Source organism: Coturnix japonica, chromosome 2, assembly GCF_054131305.1.
Source record: "Coturnix japonica strain WE chromosome 2, WE-NBRP24, whole genome shotgun sequence".
Classification (NCBI taxonomy): domain Eukaryota; kingdom Metazoa; phylum Chordata; class Aves; order Galliformes; family Phasianidae; genus Coturnix; species Coturnix japonica.
Window position 1 is genome coordinate 48,186,462 of NC_140664.1, and position 18,626 is coordinate 48,205,087.

Genomic DNA, 18,626 nt, shown 5'->3' on the forward strand with positions numbered 1-18,626 from the left:
GTAGGAAACACTATGCAGAAAATCTTCTATGAAGAAGAAATTCATCTTCTATGAATTATAGAATCTGAAAAGATGAGGAAGAAAATCTGTGTTACCACTGTAACATAGTAAACATATTCTTTTCTGCTGTGGAAGAGAATATCTGATTTGCACTTACATGCTGCAGTAATAGTGGCCAAGGATATTAAAAAATCCAGAAAGCGTGAGTAACTTTTTACAACTGGTGGTCAAGGTAACTTTCAGTAACTTTAGCGGGGAAAACAGAGTTGTTGAGATCTATATTCATAGCAAAGGAAAGGGGAATAGCAGAGGGGTGAATTTTTGGATAATGCTTCCCTCGTACCGGAAAATCACACCAGCCTGTTCAGTATGACATTCAGCTCCCATCAGCTTGAGTCTATTCCCTGAATCTTTCCAAGTTTCCTAATCTGCGGTCAAAATGCCCTTGAAGAGGTCATATGAGAAATCAGATTGTTTTGAACTGCTTGTGGCCAAATTTATCAGTATATACTCAGAAGATTAGGCAGGGACCTCTTGTGGAGCGCTGGTGGCTGGTATTTTTCATTCATATTCTTTCATTAAAGCTTTTTCTGAAATCAGTCAGTATTTCAGTGTGTTATGATAGGTCACTGTGCCTTCTCTGCCACAAACAGTTGAACTAGATACTTTATTAAGACATAATTCAAGATAAATGCAGTCAGAAAAATATGTCTGTCTTACACTGCCCATCGAAGTTTCTCCGACAGTTTTCTAAAATATTTGACTTAACGTTAATGGTAATATCCCTACATGACTTTTACAATATTAAAAGAAAACACATTACTTTAATCTTGTATCTATATAAAGGGCAAAGTTTTGTCTAATGGGAAGCTTGAAATTAACAAAATGCTATCAGTGTATCAACCTTGTACCTAAGAAAAAAACCTACTCCTCTCATGAATCAAGCAGAAGGCACTGGGAACAAAGATTATCCAATGCATCCTTTTCAAATGTGTGCAGGGGAAGTGTATGAGGCAGAGAACACAAAATCAACATTCAAATGCATGGATTGTTCTTTGCTGTTAACAGTAACATTTGCTTCTTATTTTTATTGTTTTCTCCCATAGAGAAGTTAAGTGCAGGTAGCACTGAAAGAAAAATTACAGTTGATTGATTTCAGGTGAAAATGCTGGAGCGTCCCTTTTCTAAAATTAAAAAGGGGTGGGGTATTTTAATCAAGATTTCAGCCTCGGACATAAAAGGTTTCTGTACCCTTTAACAAGGGCAGACAGTCCTGGCTTTATTTTCAGGAAGCAAATATGTAGATCACTCTGAAGGTAATACCTCCCATTCATTTCCATGGAAACTACAACAAATACAAAAAGCACAATAACATTATTTGATAGAGCAAATTCTCAGCTACAAAACATTATTTTTCTACATAGTCACCACCATTAGCTATGCTTTTTCACCAGCAGTGAACAAGAGCCTGCATATGAGGGGAGGTAGAATTAAAGAATCACAGAATCACCAAGGTTGGAAAAGACCTCTAAGATCATCCAGTTCAACTATCCACCTATTACCAGTATTTCCCACTAAACCTCGTATTTCAGTACCACATCTAAACACTTCTGGAACACCTCCAGGGACAGTGACTCTACCAGCTCCTTGGACAGCCACTCCCTCACTTGGAGACCACTCCCTCTATTCCTATTGCTAGTCATGTGGGAGAAGAGGCTGCCACACCTCATCACAACCTTCCTTCAGGTCTTTGTAGAGAGTGATAAGGTCTCCCCTGAGCCTCTTTTCATCCAGTCTGAACAATCCCAGCTTCCTCAGTCACTCCCCATAAGACTTGTCCTCCAGACTTCTCACAACCTTGTTGCCCTTCTCTGGACATGCTTCAGGGCCTCAGTGTCTTTGTTGCAGTGATTGGCCCAAAACTGGACACAGCAATTGAGATGTGGCCTTACTAGGGCTGAGTACAAAGGGATGATCACTTCCCTGCTCCTGCTGGCAGCACTGTTTCTGATACAAGCCAGGATCCCATTGGCCTTCTTGGCCAACTGGGCACACTGCTGGCTCACGTTCAGCTGAGTATCGGCCCATATATACCCCCAGATTCATTTCCTCTACACAGTCTTCCAGCCACTCTGCCCCAAGCCTGTAGTGTTGTCTGGTGTTGTTGTGGCCAAACTGCAGGACTCAGCACTTGGTCTTGTTGAATCTCATCCCACTGGCCTCAGCCCAGTAATCCAGCCTGTCCACACCCCTCTGTAGATGACACCAGTCACCACCTCATTGTGCTAACAAATGCTCAATAGAGAAGACAAGTGTTTTACACACATTTCTAGCCATGCAACTGCAACAAGGTGCGCCAGGCAAAATGTAAAGATATCACACCTCTAACTCACATTTCTTTTCTAAACTAGGTGGAAAAAAAAAAAAAAAATTGACTTTGGACTTTCTGCCACAAATGTGTGCATTTCCAGCCTTCAGAAACAGAGCTGTAAAAGGATAATGCTATGACACATGAGTATATTGTTTACAGCTTGCTGGTCTCACTGCCATCCCTCTCACTTTGAGGGATGTATTGTGTCTTGTTATGGGAGAGGAAGAGGGGGCTTGTCTTTTTAACTACTGCATCCTGTCTGACATATTTCTTATTGCCATCGTACTGAGCTGGGGATTGCTCTAGGTGAAACAGAATATCAGACTATAAACATCAGCATCAAACTCATAAATATGGCCTTCACTGATGTGTAGAAGGAGGTGCCTACTGCTTACTGAATAGCCTTGGGGCCCAAACACTCAGGGCAGCCCATTTCAGCCCCACAGGGAGGCAGGGGCTGAAGCTCCCCAATTCCAATTCAACCTTTGTTGACCTTGCTTGTCCAACTACAGGACTTCCATTAATGATTCTCTTTTGCAGAAGCTTTACCAAAGGCAGCTCTCCAGAGCTGGAAAAGAAGCAAACAAGTAGAAGCCATGATTTCTTAATAGTGGCAGCTGAATTAGTATCCTCATCTGAGAGAGGAGGAACTATTCTTGACCTCATTCTCTGAGCAAACTGTTTCATCTTTGTTAGATTAGAAAATGCAATAAACCTCAGAGAACACAATAATTTTTCCTCTTGAATGAATATACAGTTGTTCAGGCAGCAAAAGTTTGTAAGTAAGTCTGGGCCAGAATAGAAGGAACAGATGGGTGTCATTACTGTCCTGCTGAGGAAGGGCACCTCACTCCTTTCATCACCTTGCTGACACATTTAGAGTTAGCTCACATTCTTGCCAGCTGTGCTGTGCTTCCCTAAATGAATGCATCTGTATTCCTGTTGAGAGACGGAGTGCGTTAGTAGCCACACATCAACAGGTGAGGTATTTATTTTATTTATGAGTAAAAATTGTGTAAGTTAGCAGAACACTCTTGGTTTCTAAGGCTGTAGTTTGGTTTTGGTTTCCCTTCAGGGCCCTCCTGGCTGCCATAGTTTTGGTCTCCCGTTGGCCATGGGATTGCATTACACAGGTCTCTATGTAGATACACAGACCAGAGCCCAAACAGAGCAGGAAAAGAGCCATCCTTTTAAGATATTACTTGTTTAAAACTCAGAACTGCTGTGTGATTCAGTTTGTCACATGGCTTCCAAGTATTCGTACTGGTATTGCTAATGCAGAGAGGGCAGACTAAGAAGTGAGGGGTGCTGAAGGGACCTTGGTGGAAGTAAATGGGATTCCAGCTGTGACATACTGCATGCATACTTTTTTCATGGTTGTGTTTTCCAATGTTCATCTGCAAATGATTATTTCCAGATAACTTGAGGTAACCAAACCCCAAACCAATCAACAACAACAAAAAATAACCTCCAGATCCCAACCTTCCAACACATGCTCATGACTTCAGTCTGGAAAACACCCAGGAAAAGGTTTTCTAGAATGCGTGCTTGGTGTTAGCCTTTAAAATCGATATTTAATAGCCTCCCAAAATGTCCTGAATTGCAAAAGCAATGATCATTCTTCTGTTAATGAAAATCTTTTCTGGAATGTCTGGAATTGGGGAAAAACAAAAAGCAATTCAATGATTGCTGAGGACAAGCTCAATAAACACAAATAATAAAATAAGAACAAGAATAAAGTAAAAAGAGGGCTGAAATGCTAGGAAGAAAACTTCTTTATGTCCTCATAAAGTGTTCTGCTGACACTTCTTTATGATTCAGCAGGTCTGTACTGCTGACCTGTGCTCTAACAAAATGTTAGGGGATGATTCATTGCTGGAATTGGCTCCCATTAGAAGGTAAATAAAAACGGTGATTACCAAACCTCTTATTTCCCTTTTACAGTTCAAGGAGCTAGTTACAACATCATCTAGTTAAGATCACTAACATACATCTTTGTAGAGTACCTTTTATACCATATTGCACCTTTCTCAGCTTTCTCCTCTGGCATGAGAAGCAGCACTGACAGGACTGAGGGTTGCCAAAGATGATCTAAAAGTTGGGTGATCCTACTATCACCCACAGCTAGATGTCTCTTTCAGTCTTGCTTTTCTGTGATTCTTCCTGCAAATAGCATTTGAAAAGTAGGACCATGATATATATAAAGAATATGTTTGCTATAATACTGCTTACTACAAAGCATTACTTTTTTGGCTTTCAGTTGTTGTTTCCCCACATAGGGGAGAGGACTGAACTACAAAAGGTCTATCACCATCATCCACTGCTTTTTATTTCAAGGCAAGAAGGATTGACGCCTTTTATTTTCGGTCAGGATTAATTGCCTGTCTTTATTAAATGCTGCTCTGAAAATATTGAGAAGATAACAGAGGGGACCTTGATGGGGCTCAGCCAATGCTGCTTAGAGCAGAGGTCAAGAGAAACAGTTGTCTGAGTCTGAGCAGCTAGAGAACATTTGTTATGTTATAACATCTTCAAAGGCTGTGATCTTCACTTTTGCCCTGGATCTATGGCTTATTTTTGTGAGCAGAGTGCAGTCTCTCCGTGGCTCTGAAATTCTGTGCTGATGACAGTACAGGAAAAGAGCAGACAGAGGACAGACTTTGTAAACAGTCCAAGAGTACCGATCCACAGCTATGTTATGAAGGACAGATATATTTTCATTGTACAGATGAAAAAAGCAACAGAAGGACACTGGAATTAAATCACCTCAATGTATTAGCATGGACAAGCTGGGAAGGCTTGTGTTGCTCTCAGTTAAACTTTACTCTGAACCCATTAGGATTATTAGATTAATAGCAGAATTCATCTAAGTGTGATAAGCTCTTCTTACAAAAAATCCTTCGGGGGACACATTGTGTTGTTGGCCTCCTTTTTGCATTCACTGACAAAATCAGTGCTTTGCTGTCATGAGGATGGTGTGCAGCATCACTCTTGCCCTTTGCAGAAAAACATTCAAACAGCATAGAGGAAGGGTCAGCCCAAATATGGGGGCAAGTATGTGAATTTGGTGAGAAAACATAAAGACAGGTGCTCTTGTTGCAGCTGTTTTGAAGAGAAGCTCTCCCAAGTCCTGCTCTCTCTGAGCCCATGTCTGAAATCACTGGGCCAGGCTCACCAGACAGCTTCACCTCTCATCCTGCACACTGGCCCAAGGGACCATGCTGCAGGCTTCCCCAGCACTGCAGGACTGTGGGCCTCCACCTCAGTGTGCTGCTGCTCCTGCTTCTTTCCATCTGTGGAAAGAAAACACTGCTTTGGAGGCAGGAGTCGGACTTCAGTGGACGGTGCAGAGAGAACTACAGTGAAGGCAGCTAAGATGATCTGTAAGAATTTTGTTAAACTGAATGACTGAATGTACAGAAGTACTTGTAAATGGGGAGAGGAACCAAATTTAAGGGGAGAGAGTTTATAATTAACAAAAAATTGGGGTACTAGAGGGGAAATAAGTAAAAGTGGAAAGAGCACATCTGCACAGACACTGGTAGGTATGAGAAGTGAGAAAGAAGAAAAATGCTATGTGTTAGGTGTATGATTTGCAGGGACTGCAGTGGGAAAATCAGAAACTATGCAAACAATAACTAATGATAATTAAGATAACTAAAGATAACGTAGAAGAACCAAAACATCCTTTACACTGAAGAGCAGAAATAGAACTGGAGATGGGCATCCTATATTCTTTTCTTTCGAGCACAGCAAGGAGCGCTGAGCTCAGATTCTGTTTGCTTGCTGTTCAGGTGCTGTTTACCTGCTGTCATTATCTGCTCAGATCTAACAGCTGCACTTGAACATAGTTTTTTGCTTCTATTTTGTGGTAATCTATATTCTCTTCCCTTTAGCAGGGAGAAGGGGTATGCAAAGTTCACCTCCAGACTGTTACCGTGTACTCTTGAAGAAGCCTTTTTACGCATATGAATGCGTATATGAATGAGCATTTTTTACTATCTCCTCTGGTGCAGGGACTATTCATACATAAGAACCTTTCACACAATGGCTCCGGTCTTTGAGGGTTTCTGAAGTGAAGCTTGCAGTAAGAACAAAGGGAGCCTCTGTGGAGTATAACAATCAGAAACTCAGATTTAGCTGTATTCTATCAATAACACCTATCTAAGTAGACAGTGAAAATGACACACTCTACAGCCCTATCATTTGTGCTTTCTGGTGGTGATTCTTTAAGAAAAAAGAAAAATAATGCTGTAGGTTAAAAATAAGCATTTGGAGTTATTGTATACCACAGAAAAATTCCAGTCCTCGGATTTGTGGAAAGGTGACAATATGGAGAAACAGAGAATTTTATCTCTGGCTCCCGTTCCTTAAATGCATGGAAATCTCTACTCCAGACAAGGGAGACAAGATGTAATCATTTATTTCTTCTGTGTTGTTTTTCACAGAAGTGGCTTTGCTTATCTCTTCTATTAGTGGTGTGATAGGCTTGATGGTATGTTCTCTTGTGAGTTGTGTGGTGGTGTGCTTCCCGTTCTCACAAAACTATAACTGTGGATGAAAGAGAACTGTTTTTAAGAATGATAAAATAAGCCTCCCACTTTAATAATGATTTTCAGCTCTTACCTCTTCTGGAACGTGAGGTTATTGATAGTGAGTATTTGCAAATGTAGAGAAAACAGAAAAACCATCCCATATGAGATGTGCTTAGCAAGGAGCGTTCCTAGTGCATTTTCTCCTTTAACGTAGTTTTCCCAAAAGGTATAGCAAGAGCAAGAGTTTTAAAAGCTCATGATGAATTTTAGATCTGAATCACTGTCCAGATGAAGACAGTCATAGACCACTAGATGGTGGTAAAGACCGGAGCCTTTGCTAACTGTATCAGCGAAAAGTGAAGTTCAGAGGGGCAAAGGGGAGGAGGAGCCACAGTTTGAGTACTGAAGTCATTATTGCTTGGAGGCTATAAAAGGGCAGTTGCACATTAAGTAATTTATGCGTGGTCAGCCTCGACTCTATGGATTTACTCATTCATTTTCCTCTATAATGTCATCCATCCCCACCAAGGAGTCCCCAGCCCCAGATGTCGGGTGAGGAGGGGCTGAAACTTCTGCTCTCTGGAGGAAAGGTTGCAGGAGATGAAGAGGAAGAACAGCTGAAGGAGCAGCTCTGATAAATAGGTACAGTTAATTCTTGATTAAACACGAAAGGTTATGTTTAAAAACTGAAAATGGTTTTGCCTGAGGAGCTTTGAATTTTACTTGCAACAAGTAATTGACAATCAGCTGTAAGTGTTCTCTGTGTTAAGAATCTGATGGCTTACAGCTTGCTCTGAATATTCTCATTGCCAAAAGAAAAAAAAGTACTGATGATCTGGAATAGAAAACGTAGTACTGTGCTAGAATTCCCGGCTACTGATTCTGTAATCTCATGGTATCCCCAAATGTATGCATTTGCCTTGGTTAGTGGTTTAATACTATGCTCTCAAAATGAGCTTGTTAGCATTGCACAGACAGACTGTTTATAACACAGATTGTGCAAACTTAAGAAGCACAAAGTTCAGAAAGCATGTAAATTTTTTAGTGAAATTGTTCAGTTTTTATTTGTGGCAGTACTTCTGTATATTGCATTCCAGTGATGTGGTTCTGTGCAATGTTGTACTTTTCTCCTGCATTTCTGGGCTCTGAGAGCTGAAACTCTGCAAACTGTCTACTCGTGTTCGGCAGAATTTCCAGGACACTGTGTTTGCTTCTGGGAGACCGAATAGGATAAACTGAAGTACAAAAGAAGAGTGTATGAATCTCTTCATTGGTCTGTGGTTTTAATTTCCCAGTATGGATGAGCAGAAAAACTCTGAGCCAAGTGGAATTCAATTTAGAATCAGTAGAGGAATATTGTGTAGAAGAGGCAGGATGTGTACAAGTTCAATTAAATAGAAATGGTTGATATTTGTTTTGTCAACTTCTGCCTGTTTTTGTCACGCTGTATTTTTTTTGGCAGGGTCTTTTGCCTTTTGGAAAATGCATTTACCACACTCCTTGGCAAGTCCCTCAGAGAGAACAGAAAGTGTTTACTTCCAGACATGAACACATCCTCGCAACTGTATGTTTCTGAACTAAACCTGAGTGCCTTTGGCAGCAACTTTACTGTGCCTACTGTCAAGAGCAAGTCATCACCATGTGAGCAAGTGGTCATTGCAGCTGAGGTGTTCCTAACCCTGGGCATTGTAAGCCTCCTTGAAAATATCTTAGTGATATGTGCAATAGTTAAGAACAAGAACTTGCATTCACCCATGTACTTTTTTGTTTGCAGTTTAGCAGTGGCTGACATGCTGGTTAGCGTGTCTAATGCTTGGGAGACCATAACAATATACTTAATAAACAATAGGCACATAATTATGGAAGATGCTTTCGTCCGTCATATAGACAATGTTTTTGATTCACTGATCTGCATATCTGTGGTGGCTTCCATGTGCAGTTTGCTGGCAATAGCAGTAGACAGATATATCACTATCTTCTATGCCCTGCGTTACCACAACATCATGACAGTGAAAAGATCGGGGCTTATCATTGCATGCATTTGGACCTTTTGCACAGGTTGTGGCATTATCTTTATTCTTTATTATGAATCAACTTATGTTATAATTTGTCTCATCACTATGTTTTTTACCATGCTGTTCCTCATGGTTTCACTGTACATCCATATGTTTCTCCTGGCTCGTACTCACGTGAAGAAAATAGCTGCTTTGCCTGGGTACAACTCTGTCCATCAAAGAACCAGCATGAAGGGAGCCATCACTCTGACTATGCTTCTCGGCATCTTTATTGTTTGCTGGGCTCCATTCTTCCTCCATCTCATCCTGATGATCTCCTGCCCTCAAAACCTCTACTGCGTTTGCTTCATGTCTCACTTCAACATGTACCTCATTCTCATTATGTGCAACTCGGTGATCGATCCCTTGATCTATGCCTTTCGTAGCCAGGAAATGAGGAAGACTTTCAAAGAGATAATTTGTTGCTATAGCGTGAGAATGGTCTGTGGGTTATCCAACAAATATTAGGAAAACAAAACAAGAGAAGAGAACTGAAATGCAGCATCTTGTATCACCGTGTTATTCTGCTGAGAGGCTTATGGAATTTCTTTCTCTAGTCAGCTGTCAAGATCTTTGTGGCAATCAGAAACTGTTTTTTTCTTTCCCTCCGTGCACGACCCTCACACTGATGGTAGGAGCTACTCTGTGCATCTACACTGAGGGGAGAACAAATATCTTGCATCTCATTTACCCTACTGAAGAGTCTGGATCTTACAAGAGGACTGCACAGGGAAAGCCTTATTTTCCTTTTCTGCCAAATGCAACAAGTGTGACTGACTATGTAAATAAGCCCATCAGCATCCCAATACGTATTTCCCTTGATATTCATTGTCTCTCTAGATACAGCGTGGCTCATTTTGATGTCTGGAATTATTTTGTTTTCTGCTCTCTTCCAAAGGGATAAGGTCAGAAAAGTAGCTCCAATTATCAGGGTTTGCATACCTTGCTCAACAAAGTTATGATCAATATGTATGCACAGATTAGCTGTCTTGTATTCTGGTTGTGACTGTTACTGTCAAAAAATGTGTGGTATTTAAGAAGAAAACATTGTGACAAATTTTCTAGGTTGGATGTCATCTCTGACTGTATGTGTTCTTATAACGGTGTTTGTGGGGAGATTTTAAGCCTGAATACAAAGACTGAGCTAATTTTAGTTTGTTTTCCTCATTCCTAGGGCTAGAGAGGTAAAGGGCATGTGGTCTCTAGCTCATGCTGTAATGTTTTGTTGGGAAGGAATGATCGGGTGTGTGACTGCCTTTATATAGGAGCTAGAAAAGTGTTTTAGCTACCAGCAGCATTTATTGGAGGAAGCCATGCTGTAGATTGCATTTTTCAAGCTGTGAGAGACAAAACAGGTTTGACAATCAGGAAGGACAGCAGGCATTGGCAAAACAGGGATCTCACTCAGGCACTTGCAGCTATAATATGGAGTACTAGCTTTTGCTCCCCAAACAAACTTTTTATCTTTGCTGAGAGGGTTCTGAGGTGAAACCCTCATGCATTTGATGTGAGCAATTTGCACCTACTCATGCTCTTACAAGCATGCTGTTCTGCAACAGCTGTAAAATGTGCAAAATATTGAATTTGTCACAGATTAAGGAAGTGCAACTGTGGCATTGATTTCCTGATGCCAGTGGATACATACAAGCTAGGTAAATATTTCAAGCAGTGGTACCATACTGACTAGCTGTCAGAAAATAACTTAGAAAAATGAATTCTTCCAAAAAAGCCTAAAGAATAATGCTTGTTATACTTGGTCTGGAGATGGTCTAATGATGTTGTTGTCAATAGAAAGGTTATAATTGACTTAATGAACCTTAGATCGTCTTTCTAAGGTGGAAGAATGTTCTCATTGGGTGTTATGAGCATGGCAACAGGTGCCCAGCATTTTCATACTGTCTGTCCTTGGGGATATTCAGAACTTAATTGGACATGGCTTTGAGCAGCCTGTTCTACATTTAAAGCTGACTCTAACCTTGAAGCTGGCCATGCTCTGAATGATTTGGAATAGAAGACTTTCACAGGTCCATTCCAATCTGAGCTATTTTGTGATTCTATGAAACAGCTTGTGTATTATGATGAAATGTTTATATTTTTCCCCCTCCTAGCTTAGCCTCTGTGTAAGAACTGTAAAATATTCTCCATACACATTTAAAAGGATCACATACTTTGAATCTTCATTTGCTTTGGAGGTTTCCAGCAAGATAAGTACTACCTGAGTTATACATTCTATCTATCTGCTGCAGCTTGAAATCTATACTGCCTCCAGCTTGCACGTACTTCTCCCAGGCATGAGAATGCTATTCTCAGTGGAAACACCTTACAGTATTGACTGTCAATATATTGGCTACAGTTGTGCATTTGGTGCTGGACTCTTCCTTTGGTTTTGTATAAAAATGGGATTTCAGAGGCACATTTGTGGTTGATAGTGAGAATCTTGCCTTGTTTCAGTCCTCCTCTTAGCCCTATCCGTAAATGAGTTTTGGGAATGGGCTTCTGCTACAATGAATGTCAATACCAAAAATGAAAGAGCTCAATTGCATAGCAAAAGGCACCAGCTGACACTGTAAATAAATCACTAAATCTTCACTGCAAATAAAACAGTTTTGTATATAACTGTATATCAATGAATAGGAAGCCAACACTGTAATGGCTTTGAGTATTTTCTTCAACTGTACATTACTTTTTATTTTATTTTATTTTATTTTTTGGTGTGTGTGTGTGTTGCAATTTTATTTGATGTAAAAGCACAAACATATGAAAAAACTATTAAACTGGATCATTGGAAAACCCACTATTTTTGGTTATTTATTTTAATGCGTGCTCCACTTATCACTGATCTACACCTTGTAGGTTATTCACAGAAGGAATATTACATTCTAGTCTTTCAGTTCTCAATAGAAACAGATGCCTTGCTAAAAACATTCTGACTGAGTTACAGGTTTGCACATGTGGTTATACTCGAAACTGTATTCCTGTTGGTGTGAGATTCACATCCCCATTGTGAGCTTTACAAGTGAGAACTAAGCTTAAGGTGGAAATGAAAGCATTTTCAAGAACAGACTAGACCAGTCTATGGAAAAAAGGTTTATATTTATGCTGTTGGATTGCATATCAAACACATGTAAGCTCATAACATATTTTACTCTGTTTCTTTCTCCTGCTTTACTAGAGAAATGAAAGGAACATTTAGCATACTTTCCCTTTTTGGAAAGCATTTTGACAGACTGGGACAGACAAGCACAGTCAAAGCATAAAATTTGCTATCAAAGGACAGTCATGCAAAAATTAGCTGCGAGGCAGTTGCTGCATCATGTCCCTGCAGCTAATGGTACTGCTTTTGCATATACTGCTAGACATTTAGGGTTGGTGTCAGTCATTGAACAGTAAGCTTAAATCACATTATTTCTATTCCAGAGCTTCAAAACCAACTTTATTTTCCCACTGCTGCTTTGGCGACCAACACTGCTTCTAACTTATGTGTCAGGATTTTTATTTTTAGTAAGGAATGACTCCAAATCTGTTTTAGATGGATTCAACTTCTATAAACTCACAGAGGATGATGAAATTACAGATGCATTTTAAGCAGTTTAGTAGGAGCTGGCGGAATATTAAAAATAGAACAAAAAAACCCCATCATCATTTCTAGCTGCACCAGAACTTCATCTCATAGCCCTGAAGGAAAGGGATTTTGGTGTGCTGATGGACAGCCAGCTGAATACAAGCCAGCAGTGTGCCCAGGTGGCCAAGAAGGCCAATGGCATCCTGGCTTGTATCAGGTGAGCAGGACTAGGGAAGTCATCCTACCCCTGTTCTCAGCATTGGTGAGGCCTCACCTCAAGTACTGTGTTCAGTTTTGTGCACCTCAGTACTAAAAGGACACTGAGGAGCTGGAGCAGGTCCAGAGAAGGGCAGCAAGGCTTGTGAAGGGCTTGGAGAATGTGCCCTGTGAGGAGAGACTGAAAGAGCTGGGGCTGTTTAGTCTGAGGAAGAGGAGGCTGAAGACGTTATTGCTCTCTTCAAGTACCTGAAAGGTGCTTCCAGCGAGAGCAGGGTTGGTCTCTTCTCACTGGTGTCAGGTGACAGGATGAGGGGAAATGGCCTCAAGTTGTTCCAGAGTATGTTTAGGTTGGATATCAGGAAAACATTCTTTATGGAAAGGATTGTCAAGCACTGGAATAGGCTTCCAAGGGAGGTGGTTGAGTCACCATCCCTGGATGTGTTTAAAAACCATTTGGATGTGGTGCCCAGGGACATGGTTTAGTGGAGGGTTGTTAGTAAGGGTAATATGGCTAGGTTGTGGTCGGACTTGATGATCTTTAAGTTCTTTTCCAACCTAAGCAATTCCAAGATTCTGTGATTCTACGATTATACTGAGGTGCTTCTGATGTTTGCTTGCTTCAGCAGACTGAAGCAGATGGCTGGCTTTCCCCAAAGATGGAATTGCCACAGTAATCACATACCCCTTCATGTTCCTACATCAGCATTAGGGAAACCTAATGCTCACCCAAGGCCATATTAAGGTATGTGAAAAGGTTAGTTTTCCAAGGGCTTTAACATCTCCTGTAACATGATGCAGTCTTAGCTGAGTGAAGAGGTCCTTCTGCTTAGGATATCACAACTTGGGCCAGCCCAACTTTCCAAACATGCACAAGTCTGACAGCAAGGGCTCTAACTACCGAGTGCTGCTGCCTCTGTCTCTGGGCTGGGTGCAAGGATTATTTTCAGCTCTGTAAAGCATCCACCTATACTATTTGTTCAAGTTTATTTCCATTTTGGGCCTGGATTGTACATTCTTGCTTCTAATGCTTTTCCTTTTAGAATCCCGTGAGTCTCTAAGTGGCTTTCTGGAGACTTTGGTTGCATTCTTCAGGAATCCTGTGCAAAAGAAGGAAGAAGGAATTTCCTACACATAGAAACTTTAAGAAGACAGAAATCATTTATGAAACTGTGGGAAAACAGCCAACCTCCTCCCACAGTTGAGTCTCTATAACATCAAAGGATTCTGCTTTATCTCCAGAACCTTGGTTGGGATTCTCCTGCTATCTTTCAGTAAATCCTTCTTTTCCTGCTGGTCATTTTTAAGAACAGACCAGATCATGGTGGTCACTGCTGTGTACAAGGTTTCCAATGGACAATCCCAGTCTTCATTCACACTGGTCTGCATGCACAGTGTCCTTCTTGTCAGGCAAGATAGATGAATAATGTGAGAGTTGGGATGTGAAAATGAGGATCAGGGACAGAGAGTCATGCAGACAGGGACTGAAGGGCCTGCACAAGTTTCTTTGCTAGGTTATCCAGAATCCTGAAATGTAAATTTCTGCCAGGTTATTGCAACCCTGCCCATGGCAGGGTGGTTTGAGCTCAGTGATCTTTAAGAACCCTTCCAACCTAAGCCATTCTATGATACTGTGATCTCCAGGTGGAGCACAAGCCTTTAAAGAGTGGCTGAGGGAACTGAGATTATTCAGTCTGGAGAAGAGGAGGCTCAGGTGAGACCTTATCACCCTCTACAAGTACCTGAAGAGAGGCTGCAGTGATGTGGAGGTTTGCCTCTTCTCCCATGTAACTGTGTTAAGTAAGACTAGGGGGAACGGCCTCAGATTGTGCCAGGAGAGATTTAGGATGGATGTTAGGAAAAGGAACTTCTCAAAAAGAGTAGTCAAGCACTGGAATGGGCTGCCCAGGGAGGTGGTGTCCCTGGAGGTGTTCAAGAAAAATTTAGATGCTGTACTGAGGGACATGGTTTCATGGGAAATATTGGTGATAGGTGGATGGTTGGACTGGATGATCTTAGAGGTCTTTTCCAACCTTGATGATTCTATGAAATACTTTTCTCCTTACCTATTCTTATCATTATTCTTATTCTTAGCTATGTGCATCTTGGATCCAGCTCCTTCTTCATGCAGAATGGAAAAGGAGAATTGTGTCTGTTCTAACATAATGTGTTTGTTCCGCACAAATGTGCGGAAGAACTTCTTTACAGTGAAGGTGACGGAGCACTGGAACAGGCTGCTCAGGGAGGTGGTGGAGTCTCCTTCTCTGGAGATATTTAAGACCCGCCTGGACGCCTACCTGTGTGACGTGGTGTAGGGAGCCTGCTTTGGCAGGGGGGTTGGACTCGATGATCTCTAGAGGTCCCTTCCAACCCCTACAATTCTGTGATTCTGTGATCCATAATGCCTACATGGGTGTAAGGCCTTCCTGCTGAATATAGAGTAAAATAAAAAATAACACCAAGAAATGAAATATATGTAAGCATGTATAATATTTATTTTTCTCCCCAACATTTCTGCTCTCTCTCATTCAGTTATTTTATACACTGTTTTTCAATTTGCATCTTGTCTCTTGAGTATTTCCTCCAACTGTGAACAAACAAGCAGAAATCTACATCTGAAGTCAAAAAATGTATATGCCTTTTCTGTGGTGAGATTTTGAAAATTATGGTGAACCAATGTGACAGAACAGAGTTCCAGTAGTGCCTGTCACACCGAAGACTTGATGAAATTTAAATTCTTATGGTCCTGAGAATATCTGTAAAGCAGTTTCTTTTTCAGCTCGTCATCTGAAAACCCCTAAGAACATGAAACTGAGCTGGGCCTCTGTCAAATCAAAAAGGAGTTGTTCTGGGGAATTTGAAGGCTGGACATGAGCATGATAATCCTGTGGAATACCCTCAAAGCTTCCAGCAAGCTCCAGTTTAGTGACTTCTTGGGCAGGTTATTTTCACAGCTTTGTGACTGGTAGGTTTCCACCAGTGTTTCTTATATGAATGTATCTCACAATTTTGGATCTCTTTATATTCATCTGCAACATCTTGTGAGAGTAAATTTTATGCTTTAGATACGCTGCCTGAAAAAGTGTGTTTTTTTCTCTTTCAAAACATCTGCTTGGGAATTTTCAGTTCCTCTGAGTTCTTATGTTGCAAGGAAGATAAATAACTGGTACCCATGTACTTTCCCTATGCCATTCATTATTCTACTCTCATATATACACCTTCAAAATCTTTCTTTTCCAGCCAAATATAATTTCTCATTATTTAGTATTTCTTTATTACTTAGTATCTTCTTGTCATTATGTTGCTCTCCCAGATCTGCTACATTCTTTGGACTTGGAGGGGACCAGGTGATCATATGATAATTACGATAAAGGTGAACAATAGATTTCAGAACTGCCAAATGATGTTGCATGCTTTGTTCTCTATTTTTTTATTTAACAGTATTTAAGAATATACTTTCATTTAATGAAGCATGCTTCATAATTCAGAAAACAACAAGATCTGTAATGAATTAACTCTCGGGATCCAAGTACATGCCTTGGTTGTGTCCCAGCTTTGTAGCAGAACTCATCTGAGTCCCACAGCTTCCACCTGCTCACTTCTAATGGGGAAGAAGCCCAGCCACAGAGTCAGCCATGGTCTGGGTCAAGATCAGAGACCTCATGTCCAGGTGCAAACTTAGACTAGATACCCATCACTTCTTTGAATGGGGTTGTATGAATGTCATTTGCACAGCCACCACCTAAAGGGGATTTGTCACTCGTCTCCTTTCAATTAGGCAAGTTTTACTGTGGATTAAAGAATGATGAGGATTAGACCTGTCAGCTTTTTATGCTGGTTCCAGATGATTTTCAAATGCATAAAGTGAGCTGCTTTGATGACCTGCTGAATGAATGCCTTAGCTAGCAGCAACAAAATAAGACAAAAGCATACAAAAAAGTGGATTATTTTTTCTCTCCAATTTGCCAGATTTGGCAGGAAATAGTTACTTTTGGCAAGCAATAAATGTTGCTTGCAAGCTGGCTTTTTCAGTGGCGTTTATATCTTGCACAGAAAATCAGTGCCTACTTCACCCATCCTGAAATGGTGACCCTTGGACTACCTGCTATCTTTGAATTATGCTTTCATTTATCACAGCTTTGCTCTGAACTGTTTTGAGGAAAGCTTTGTGTGGGTTTAAATAAGAACCCAAATCCCTGAATTTCTATACAGTTCATAGTGAGTGCACTATTATTTCTGCTTCACAGGCTCTTTGTGTCATTTAATGGAATGAGTCCAGGATATTTTACTTTTTGAAGGGAAGCGTAACTATTTCCTGAAAGTTTTCCCTAGCGGGCATAAAGAGCTCTGGCTTTGGCAAACAGACATTTCCTGTTCTCTGCTTATACAGTGGTAGAAAAGTGGTGCAGCTTGAGGATGCAAGAGTTTTTAATCTATGTTCAAGTTCGCTTTACAGAGGATGAGGATGAAGTGCATTTTCTGCTGTGCTAAAGAATGTCTTGGAAGAACGACAGCCAATTTCAGTCTTAGAGGAAGAAAGTCAGCAAGCACTGTATGAGATCTTTACTTGGTGTAACAGGGTCCCATTCTACTGAAGTCTCTTGTATGATATTTTCTTGTTGCTGAGATATGTATCAGGAATGCCATATGTAGCAGCTCTCTAGTTCCTTCTTCCTTAGGAAAAAGCAATATTTTAACCATTGGTAGAAAACCTTTGTCTGAAAAAGTACATTTATTTCTTTGTGATGGCTGGATTTGCTTGCACGGATTCATGGGCTTGGGTCCAAACTTCTGCCATGAAATCGACTGCTGCTCGATTTGCTAATTATTAAGGACCAGGCTATCTCCTTAATTTAACCAGGGTGTATGATTCCTTTGCCCACATGAATGCGGGCTCCATTACACTGACCAAGTTCAGGTGTTTTTGCTGCTATTACACATTCATTCCCATTCACAGGCAGAAGTTGTAAGGTTGCATCTCTGATTTTGTGTCAGGTCTTTAAAAGGGGACCCTGGAATCCAGTGCTCTGAGCAGAGGGGTCTCAGCAAAGACACTTGGTACTGAAAGCTAAAACTCTTGGAACAGACAGGTTAAATTTTTGACCTCTCCTGAGTACTCTGCTTGGTAATCACAGTTTGTAATGCAGGTGCTTAAAAATCCCTTTCAAATGACAGAGGAAAGAGATGAATCACTCAAATTTCAAGTGCCATTCCAATGACAGTCCATGTCCCTGCATAAAGTGCATTAAAAATGAAGAAGCAGGAGATTAGTCCTTGAATGAAGTCCAGGTGTTTCATCTCACAGCGAAGCTGCAAAATATTCAGATTTTCACTACAAAAGGGGACACTGGCACAGCCAGTGAATCTGAATTTGGAAGAAACTTTTTGAAGGAAAACTTTGTGAAGAAAAATTGCTATTTGGTGTATAGCGTGCAGTTCCAGTTACACTCTGGGAAAATCTGTTAATCTCAGTCCCTCCAGTGAAAGAGAGAGGTATCTTTTTGGTGAATTTTGATTGAATTTATTTTTAAGATGGGATTTGTAGTATACAGCCTGTAGATATATTCATGTAAAGAACAGCCACTCAGCTTCCAGGAAGGAAGGATTCCCAGGTGGTGGAAGGATTTTACACTCAACAAGAGGCAGGTGCCTTTAGGCTCCTAGCTCCTCAATCAACCCCTTGATTTTATTGTCCACATGCCTGATGCTTCTGTCATGTGTGATTGGTAACTGAGCTGGACCGTGGCATTTTAGGCAATATACTCCTCTGTATTTGGAGAGGGGGCTATTGAAAACATGTCCAGCTTAATTAGAAAGGAATGGAAAAGAAGAGAGACACCCCAGAGCTTGTGGGAGGGAGTGTTGGCAGGCAGATGAGCGGGGGATCA

The 18,626-nt window shown here is 40.9% G+C and overlaps 1 protein-coding gene across 2 annotated transcripts; it reads left to right on the forward strand.

The window, feature by feature from the left end:
- Window positions 1-7,311: 7,311 nt before the first annotated feature.
- Window positions 7,312-11,754, forward strand: MC5R (melanocortin 5 receptor). Of its 2 annotated transcripts, none has more exons than XM_085537532.1 (2): window positions 7,312-7,539; window positions 8,368-11,749. In XM_085537532.1, the coding sequence occupies exons 1-2, from the start codon at window positions 7,452-7,454 to the stop codon at window positions 9,426-9,428; spliced, it is 1,149 nt and encodes a 382-aa protein (XP_085393658.1). In that variant the 5' UTR covers window positions 7,312-7,451; the 3' UTR covers window positions 9,429-11,749. The 2 variants fall into 2 exon arrangements, with proteins under 2 accessions (XP_085393658.1, XP_032298508.1); XM_032442617.2 differs by having other exon boundaries at window positions 7,410-7,548; window positions 8,369-11,754.
- The last annotated feature ends 6,872 nt before the right edge of the window (window positions 11,755-18,626 follow it).